This window comes from Camellia sinensis, chromosome 11 (genome assembly GCF_055761805.1).
Source record: "Camellia sinensis isolate YWXY chromosome 11, ASM5576180v1, whole genome shotgun sequence".
In the NCBI taxonomy this organism is placed as follows: Eukaryota; Viridiplantae; Streptophyta; class Magnoliopsida; order Ericales; family Theaceae; genus Camellia; species Camellia sinensis.
Window position 1 is genome coordinate 176,125,368 of NC_138971.1, and position 10,678 is coordinate 176,136,045.

At 39.7% G+C, this 10,678-nt stretch overlaps 1 protein-coding gene across 1 annotated transcript; it reads left to right on the forward strand.

Annotated features, from left to right (window-relative positions):
• The first annotated feature begins 489 nt into the window (after positions 1-489).
• LOC114264773 (uncharacterized) lies at positions 490-8,605 on the forward strand. The gene is made up of 3 exons (XM_082896195.1): positions 490-837; positions 6,300-6,528; positions 8,235-8,605. Exons 1-2 carry the CDS (start codon positions 587-589, stop codon positions 6,508-6,510), a joined length of 462 nt encoding a protein of 153 aa, XP_082752321.1. The 5' UTR covers positions 490-586; the 3' UTR covers positions 6,511-6,528; positions 8,235-8,605.
• The last annotated feature ends 2,073 nt before the right edge of the window (positions 8,606-10,678 follow it).

Genomic DNA, 10,678 nt, shown 5'->3' on the forward strand with positions numbered 1-10,678 from the left:
CAATGTGTGTAATAATTTTATTTTTTGTGGTGAGGGGCATTAATGCTGTTTAGTTAAGAGATTTAGAAAATAAATATATATATATATATATATATGTGTATGAAACTAAATAAAATATAAATATATTTTAGGGGATGCACCAATAAATCCCAAATTAATAACTTATACACTGTTTAGTCTTAAAAGTTTTCTTATAGACTGAAAGGTCCCATTACAATGTTTCAAACATCAGATTAATGTTTCGAACATTAGATTTCGAACATCAGATTAATGTTTCGAACATTAAATTGATGTGCAAATAGGACTAAATGGAGCATAAGAAAACTTTTATGACTAAATGGTTCAACTTTTCAGAAACTAGGACTTATGGGTAAATTTTCCTATATTTTATTCACATTTCACTTTTTTTTTTTTTTTCATTTTTCTTATCAAATCATTTCTTAAATTTTTCAACCAAACGCCACATAAGCCATACAATAATAAAGATGAAGGGGTCTGTCAGCAACTCCTCTCAAATCTGCTGGAAGGTTAATTCGGTGGCTATAATCCCTTACCTTACCTGACGAAGTGGAGAGAGAGAGAGAGGATGAGCAGCACTAGCACCATAGCCTTTCTGTTAGTACCAAGCCCATACCAACCTTATAGTGTATCTCAACGAAGCTACAATGGCCAAACACTCTCTTTCACCAGATCTTCACTCATCATCAACCACATCCCTCTCTCTTCTACTTCTTCTTCGTCAAGTTCTGTCGTAGTAGAAGAAGAAGAAGAGAGTCCTTCTCCTTCTCCTGATGGCCTTGCCACTCAAGACCCTGACAACGCATTTCCTCCTACCAGGTATCACCGCTTTCTTCACCTTATCTTCTCAATAATATGCTCAATTCATGAAATCGGAATTGACTGCTAAACAACCCACTCGTTTTACCAATTCAGGTGTAAAATTTGACTTCAATTTCGCTTTCAAACATTTTTTATATATGATATATGTGTGTGTATATATATATATATATTTCAGGTCGTTTATCCATTTGTTGTTGAATTTGTAATGTATATGGTGTTGGGCATACTCACTGGCGGAGCCAGAATTTGGCTGAGAAATTATTAAGCTAGTACTCAAGTTTAGTTTGTAAATAATTAATTATTAATATTTCAAAATTATTCTATATCGTATCATTCAAATTAGTTGTTGTGAAGTTTTTAAGGAGTCAATCTATGTACATATTCTAGTCAATATTGTGTCATGTTTATTGGAACAAGAATGGGAATTTTTTAGGGGACATGTACATAATTTCTGAGGAAAAAATTGAAAACCTTTTCAAAACCTTAGGATAAAATGTAATTTTTGAAATGTTGAGGGGCACGTCCCCGCCTTGGACATATAGTGGCTCCACCACTGGTCATACTTGGTCAATGATGATGAAATTGCTTCAAGAATGGTTGAGAATTGAGATGTCACCTGAAGTAAGTGAGACTTAGTTGGGTGTATGGAAAATTAGAGGGGAGCATTGGGTTATCTATCACAAGCTTGTAACAGATTGTGACAGCCCTTTAGTTTCTCCATTTTGAATTCATTTGAAATACTTGTACCTTAGAGTTAGGAAACAGTTTCAACTGCTCTACATTTTAGGATTTCAAACAAATGTTTGTTATCCTGTATGTGTATATATCTGCTGCAAATTGTATATGCAAGTCAGGTTGATTTCCTCAAGCTAATATGGTATCAAGAGCCTAAACTGATCCATTGTTCCATCCTCTTTTTTTTTTTTCCCCTGTTCTTCAGCACTCATGACTACCGATTCTGCCGCTGCAACCATCCTCAACACCAATGAAGCACACCAAACTCTCATCAGCATCAACGTTGTTGCTCAAGCCCCTCTCAAACTCACCTCTACCACTTACCTCTCCTGGAAACTACAGTTCCAAACCCTCTTCATTGGCTATGACCTTCTTGGCTACATTGATGGCTCCAACCCATGTCCGCCACCCACCATAACTCAAGCCAATACCATCATTCCTAATCCCCGTTACACTCTATGGACCCGACAGGACCAACTGATCCTCAACGCTATTATTGGCTCCATTTCACCCACCATTATTCCTTTCATAGCTCAAGCTCAAACCTCTAAACAAGCCTGGACAATTCTAGCCAACACTTATGCTAAACCCTCTCGAGGCCGCATCAAACAAATCAAAAACCAAATCAAAAACACCACCAAAGGCTCCCTTAGCATCACTGAGTTTATGCAAACCATCAAAACTCGAACCGATGACCTTGCTCTTCTTGGCGCTCCAATGGATGAAGAAGAAATCACAGACAAAATCCTCGATGGCCTTGGTGATGAATACAAAGAATTAGTCCGAGCTGTCCAAGCTAGAGATACCTCTATCACTTTTGAAGAACTTCACGAAAAACTCCTCAACTTTGAAGCCTCCCTTCACAGCATCCAACCTGAGCCACATCACTTCCCAGCCACTGCAAATCCCACCTACAAACCCAACACCCGAAATTGGCGTCCTTCCCCACCACAAAACACTACCACCACAAATTGGCACCCATCCCTTAACTCCACCAACCACCCATCTGCTGCAACCACTACAGGACCTCATTCCTCACAGGGCCCACGTCCTCCACCCAGGCCATACCTTGGTCACTGCCAAATTTGCAGGCTTCAGGGTCACACTGCCAAACGGTGTCCTTCATTTCGTCTTGTACCAGTTCAGTCTTTCCCCACATCCCGCTCTTCCCTACAAGGCACACCTTGGCAACCACAAGCTCATCTTGCCACCCAACCTTCCACCATGCCATCCTGGCTTTTGGACAGTGGTGCATCACACCATGTCACATCTGATCTCAACAACCTCTCATTGCATGCTCCCTACGTTGGCACTGATGACATCATGATCGGTGATGGCTCCAATCTTGCCATCACCCACACTGGTTCCACCTCTCTCCAAACTCCTCACCAAAACTTTACATTAAACAATGTTCTGTGTGTTCCATCTATGAAAAAGAACCTAATCTCTATTTCACAATTTTGCACTTCTAACAATGTTTCCATTGAGTTCTTACCATCCACTTTTTTTGTGAAGGAATTGCACACCGGGGCCACACTGCTGCAGGGACAGACTAAAGATGGCGTATATGAGTGGCCAACCTCCTCCCCTTTACTTGCCCTCTCCACCATCAAGACAACAACCATTGACTGGCACCATCGCTTAGGACATCCAGCTTTTCCAATTCTCAAGCATATTGTTTCTCGCAATGCCTTAGGCTTATCTTCGTCTTTATCTTCTGATTTTTCCTGTAATGCTTGTCTTTGCAATAAAAGCCACAAATTGTCTTTCTCCAATTCTACTATTGTCACTACTAAACCTCTTGAAGTCATATTCTCTGATGTCTGGACCTCTCCCATTTACTCACCTCATGGCTTTAAATATTATGTAATCTTCATTGATCATTTCAGTAAATATATTTGGTTTTACCCACTCAAACACAAATCTGATGTCAAAGAAGTCTTCATACGATTCAAAGCCATTGTGGAAAAACACTTCACTTCCACCATCCAAACACTCTATTCAGACAACGGTGGTGAATACCTTTCCCTAGCTAATTTTCTTTCCACCAATGGTATATCACATCTCACCACTCCCCCTCACACACCTGAACACAATGGTTACTCTGAAAGACGACACCTTCATATCGTCGAAACCGGTCTAGCTCTCCTCACTCATGCTTCTTTACCCCTCTCCTACTGGACTTATGCCTTTGCTACCGCCGTCTACCTTATCAATAGAATGCCCACTCCCACTTTAAATCTCTCCTCACCCTACCACAAAATCTTTCTGACTGCCCCCAACTACTCCAAATTAAGGGTCTTTGGTTGCTTATGCTACCCTTGGCTCAGACCTTACACCTCACACAAGCTTGAATCACGGTCCAAGCCGTGTGTTTTCCTTGGCTACTCTCTCACTCAAAGTGCATACTATTGTCTTGACCCTTCCACCTCAAAAATCTATGTCTCAAGACATGTCAAATTTGTTGAATCCCACTTTCCATACTCTTCACTGTCTAGACCGTCCACTAGTCCTCTCCCCAACCTCATCGCCACTTGGATTCCTGCCCCAATTCCAGTTCTTGCACCCTCTTCCCAGCCGCCACTCCATACACCGTCTGACGTCATCGTCTCTCAACACCCTCAAAGTGCAGCTCCAACACACACTCCAGTACCGATTCCATCTACTACCACAAACCAGCCCACCCACTCACACTCACCTTCACCTTCATTCACACCCTCCACCGTTCCATCACTACATATCCCAGAGTCGCCTCCTCCTAACCCACCTGAAATTCATCCCCTTCCCACTCACCCAATGACCACCCGAGCAAAGAACCACATTCATAAACCCATCACTAAAATGAACCTTCATACCCAACTCTCCAAATCCGATGACCTTGAACCAACTACTGTGACTATTGCCCTTAAAGATCCACGCTGGCGTACAGCCATGTCTGATGAGTGTGATGCTTTAGTTCGAAACGGCACATGGGAACTTGTCCCACCTGATTCTACCATGAATATAGTTGGGTGCAAATGGATTTTTCGAATTAAACGTAACTCTGATGGCTCTGTTGACAGGTTCAAAGCCCGTTTGGTCGCAAAAGGATTTCATCAAAGACCCGGCGTCGATTATCTAGACACTTTCAGCCCTGTTGTAAAACCCACGACAGTCCGTGTTGTCCTCAGTCTTGCCATATCTCGGGGTTGGCCCTTACGTCAACTGGATGTTAACAATGCCTTTCTCCAAGGCCACCTCTCCGAAAATGTCTACATGCAACAACCCACAGGTTTTGTTGATCAAGATCATCCATCTTATGTCTGCAAACTTCAAAAGGCCATCTATGGCCTCAAACAAGCACCGCGAGCTTGGTATCATGAACTTCGAACTTTCCTTCTTACCTCAGGTTTCAAAAATTCTCATGCCGATACTTCACTATTTGTTCTCACTACTGCTGGTCATAGCATGTATATACTTGTCTATGTGGATGACTTAATCATCACTGGAGACAACACTCAGATGATCACCTCATTTGTTGATGTTCTTGCTCATCGGTTTTCCATTAAGGATCTTGGACAGCTCTCTTATTTTTTGGGTGTGGAGGTCGTCCCAAATCAGCATGGGATTTTATTATCTCAACGGCGTTACATTTTGGATATTCTCGCTCGCACTCATATGACTGATGCCAAACCTGTGCTCACTCCCATTCCCACTAGTCCACCTTTGTTAAAATCAGGCTCTGCTTTGCCTGATCCTACTGAGTACCGAACCGTTGTTGGCAGCCTTCAATATCTCTTGATTACCAGACCAGATCTTGCATTTGCGGTTACCAAGCTCTCACAGTACATGCACACTCCAACAACCGATCATTGGAACTTTGTTAAACGTCTCTTACGGTATCTATGTGGAACTATTAATGATGGCCTCCAGCTACATCGCCGGTCCCCATTGAATTTACACGCTTACGCAGACGCCGATTGGGCAGGTGACAAGAATGATTTTTCATCAACCAGTGCTTACGTTATCTATCTTGGTTGTAATCCAGTCTCCTGGAGTTCTAAGAAACAGAAAACTATTGCATGATCTTCCACTGAAGCGGAATATCGGTCAGTCGCTAATGCAGCAGCTGAGCTCAACTGGCTCTGCTATCTTCTCACTGATCTTGGTGTTCAACTCCCTTGCTGTCCCGTTTTATATTGTGATAATGTTGGTGCTACCCAACTCTGCTCCAATCCTGTGTTCCACTCCAGAATGAAACATGTTGCCATCGATTATCACTTCATCAGAGACCAAGTACAAAATGGTGTCCTTCGGGTTACTCATGTCTCCTCAGCAGATCAACTTGCCGATGCCCTCACTAAACCTCTTCACCGTCTTCGTTTTCTGGATCTCAAATCCAAGATTGGACTTCTCTCCCGCGCTCCATCTTGCGGGGGCGTATCACAAGCTTGTAACAGATTGTAACAGCCCTTTAGTTTCTCCATTTTGAATTCATTTGAAATACTTGTACCTTAGAGTTAGGAAACAGTTTCAACTGCTCTACATTTTAGGATTTCAAACAAATGTTTGTTATCCTGTATGTGTATATATCTGCTGCAAATTGTATATGCAAGTCAGGTTGATTTCCTCAAGCTAATATTATCTAGCGTTTCTTTGATCATTTAACTAATGCCATGGTTTGATATGATTGTCTCAGTGAGTGGAATGCTTATTTTTGGCGATTTAATGGAATTTGTCTACAGGGGTTGTAAGGCATGTGGGAGGGAGGTATTGGAGAAGGGATGCAATGGTGAGGGAAGGATTCAAGGTGGGATTGCTACAGTCCCAGGCTTTGGTTGGTGGCCCATAAAGGCTTACAGGCCTTGTCCTGGATTTGTAGCATCTGGTGGTAGATATCGACGACGTGGGCAAAGCATGGATGAGGTTGCCTTTGGAAGGGGGGAGAAGGACTAACAATGAGGCTCAATCAAGGTAGAGATGGATTTCCTTGTTCATTTCTATTTTCAAACTTCCGTGTTTTATTTAATTTTTTATTTTTGGCTGTTTCCTGGTATGTTGTGGAAATGATTATTTTCAAATGTTTGAGGATTGGTTAAATAATGTTACATGGGTACTCAGATGATGATTTGTTTCCTAATGGCCTAGGGAGTTGAGGACAAATCTAGGTTGAATTGTTTATGTCCAACTATTCTTCTAGCCAAATAGGATAAACATCTTGCATTCTTGATCACAATGATTGGATCAAGGAAGGGAGTTGTGTAAGATTTTTTGAGCACCCAAAAAACCTTTGCCCAGCCTTTTAGACGATGGAATGTGTGAAAAATCACGTGAAGTTTCGTAGCCTTTGTGTGTAGGAAAGCACATCATATTTGATTTGCACTTGACAATCCATGCCTTGTAGCAAACTGGAAGTTTTTATAAATTACGAAAAAACAACTTTGCTACCACAATACAGTTTTTTTTTTTGTTTATTTTATTTATTTATTTTTTTTAATTTTTTTTTTTTTGGGTGATGGACAATGGTCAAGATATGTATTATGGTCTTTGACAAAGGGAAAAATTACTCCCGGCTTTTTTTATTCTGATTCAATATCAAATAGCCGCTTTGTGATGGTTTTGACTCTTTCTTCTGTTGTCATTCTCCAGCAGATCGACAGTCATATTCATTAATTGGTTATTGTTTGTGCTCCTCTTTTATTTTTATTTTTTATTTTTTGGTTTTTGGTTATTGGTGTTTTTCCCCCACCCATATGGGGGTTTAGTGTATCTGCAGGATAATCAATCCATTTCTCTGCTAAGTGCTAAACTTTGATTTCATCACACGTATTCAACAGAATAAATTTCAGGAAGCTTTAAGATACGTTGAAAATTGCATACTGACAATGGTTGCCATGCATTGCATCATTTTCTGCCTAAAAAACTTTTGAGTCATTTAGGTTGCTATGCATTGCATCATTCTCTGGTTTCTTCTTTACTCTTGGCTACTATATGTCCTCTTTTAGATTTGTATTTATCAGTTAGCCTGCTTTGGATGTGTTGTGGGCCTCTGCTTTGGATGTATTTTCTGCGGGTTGTGCAGTTCTCTTATTTAGTGTCTTGTTAGTCCCTTTGTCTGGTTTCAATGCTGCTATTTTGCACCTTAAGGAGGTGATTGGAGATTTTGTTTTGCTCTATTTTGGTCTGTTCTTGGCCCTCTCTATCTTTGATGGGGTTTTTAACAGGGCAATTAGTTTTATGTTGTAGCCTCTGCTTCCTCTTAGGTTTATTTTGTATTTGTTTAGTTAGCTAGCCGCTCGTGTGCTTCTGTGGCTTTGTATAGTTTGGTAGGTCCTGGGTATGCCTCTTGTAATCTTGTATTTGCCCGTTTGCTGTTTTATTTTGTGACTCATTCACCCAAAAAAAAATAACTTTTGAGTCATGTAGGACTGATACTTGGAGCTACAAAATTGCTTTCATTCATATCTTTTTGTATATTCATGTTCCTCTATCCCGTTGGTTATTCATTCTCATGATAATTTGGAATTTCAGGGTGTGTTTTTATATTGTTATTGCTGTTGTCTTTATCAAGAACTGCCCATTTGCGCCAACAGATTAGATTTTATTTATTTGAATGGACATTTGAACTTGTGCAGTGGACTGATTTACTAGTGTGATTGTATGCCTTGTCATTTTTGCAGCAAGAAGAACACAAGGCCCAAGGAGATTCAAGAGGTAACTTTTTGTCAAAAGTTATTGGTTACTTCTAGTTCAATACAGATCACACGGAACCAGTTGCTTTCTTGGAATGTCGAATATATGTTGCTGTTACCTGGCATTAGAAAAGAAACATGTTTCCCTTCGGCCTTCCCTCCCAACTTATCAAGAAAGATTTGAAGGTGTTCTAGTTGGCCTATGCTATATTTTATCTTATGTAAATGTAACCAAGACCCACATTTCATTGTTCTATCTTTTGCTGTGGGTGCAAAATGTAATACGCAGATATGCTATTGTATGGTGAAGATAATTTGGAAGAATTTGATTAAATGATTACAGGGAAAATGTTGAACCAGTTTTTCTGTACTTGATCTGAAATAGTTGAAACATGACTGTATAGACTGGTGTTGTTTGGTGTAGCTGTTAAAACAGATTATAGATTATAGTTTAACAGATTATAGATTATGACTTTAATCAGAAGCTGTTAATCTGTTTGGTATAGTTGTTAGATTATAGATTTAAGTTGGTGAGCAGTGTTTGTTAAATAAGCTGTGAAGTAACTTTTTCAATTAATTTTTATTTTTTATTATTCACTATTTGTCTACATTTTTCATAAAAAATAATAATAATATTTTATAGTCCATTTGGGTCTTTTTCTATTTTTAAAAAAATAAAAAATAAAAAAATCTAAGAGTATAATCGTGAATTAACATGTCCACAGCAGAAATTGATAATCAGAAGCAAGGGGTGAGCAACTTCTCAGAATCAGCTTTTTTTACTTAAAATAAGTTGTTAGAATCAGAAACTGTTTGAAATAAGTTTAAGTAAACAGTCCAAAATAACTTTTTAAAAGTCAGAAGTCATAAGTTGGCTTAAAAAAGTTCCACCAAACACCCCCACTATCAAGCTGAATTATAGCTGAATTGAGAATGAAATACCAGTCTGCCACCAACAATTGTTTTCTGGGTCATGGTGCTTCAATCATGGCAACTAGGGAGCTAGTTGCATCCAAAATGGGTATCAAGGTTAGTTTTGGTCGTTGAGTCGGAGGTTTTATGTTAAATTTTATGGGTTTAACTTGATTGCCTAATAACAGTTTTAGAGTACCATACATACAAAAACATTTCAAACTAAAATCTAAATAAGATCAACTTTAATGATAATAAGATTCTATTTTTAACCCAAGGTGGGTGGCATTGTGGTTAAGTCTTGGGGTTTAAGCCTCAAGGTCATGAGTTCAATTCCCTCCTCCTTGGGCCAATCTCCTGGGCGAAGCACAGTTGGTTAGGAGGTTGGACCTCAAATTGTCTAATCAGCACTTGGTGTGGGTTCTATACTCCCCCGCTGTGCGAGTTCGGAGGAATCCACATTGTGTGAGTGCCATACCCATATAAAATATTTGATAAAATTCTTGAGATTTCTAGCATTATTCACTGAGTTTTCCTTTTATCTAAATTTAATGAATTAAATTGACAGATTGGGATTAACATTGGCAGTTAAGTTAATCACAACAGCATGACAGTTTTTTTTCGACGTTACAATCATCCAAATGTAATAGAGTATACAAACATAATAAAGTTTCTAGCTTTCAAAGCCGTTAATTCTCTCATGATCACTAAATATTATTAATTTATTTTTTTTAATTTTAAAATCCTATATTAAATATCTCAATTATAAAATTGAATCACTCTTAAAATGGGCAATTTTAACTATGGGGATATAATTTTTGAATGACAATACGTGGCCGAAGTGGTACCGGAGTGCCAGCCGATGTGCCACGTGTCTTGGACATAACGTTGAGATAATCTCGGCTAGGCCGATGTTATCTGCGAGAATACTAGAATCCGGAATAAGCGGAAAAGAGACGAGTCCTAGAATGGAGGAGACTTCAGTTTGGGTAAAGATAAGACTCTTAAAAAGTTTATCCTAATCCTACTGGAAGTCCAAGATTAGTAGTAATCCTAAGTCCATTGAAGCTAGGCTTCTAATAGGATTAGGTCAGTGTTGGCTATAAAAGAAAGGCACACTCATGGGTCTAAGGTACGCTTTTTGTATCCTGAATAATGAGTTAAGCACTTTTGCTATTTTTGAGAGATAACTGGCTTGATCGTTGGAGTGCTCCCGGGTGGATGAAATACTGCCGAAATCTCTTCTTTCTGTTGCAGGTCGTTCGAGCGCAATCTATTCTGTCGGTGTTCACCAGCTGAGTACTAGGTTGGCAGTGTGGTCAGAAATTGACACACACAATTTGGCGCCGTCTGTGGGAAGGAAAGAGGAATAAATTGCCAATAACGGACAGAAAGAGAAGGTCGGGGACGACACTCCTACTAGGAGTGGAAAACCTATTGACCTTGACGTCGAAGAAGACAATTGCAACAAAGAGACTCGTGATAAAAATCGCGGAGAAAAGGACATCGGCTAGAAGGGT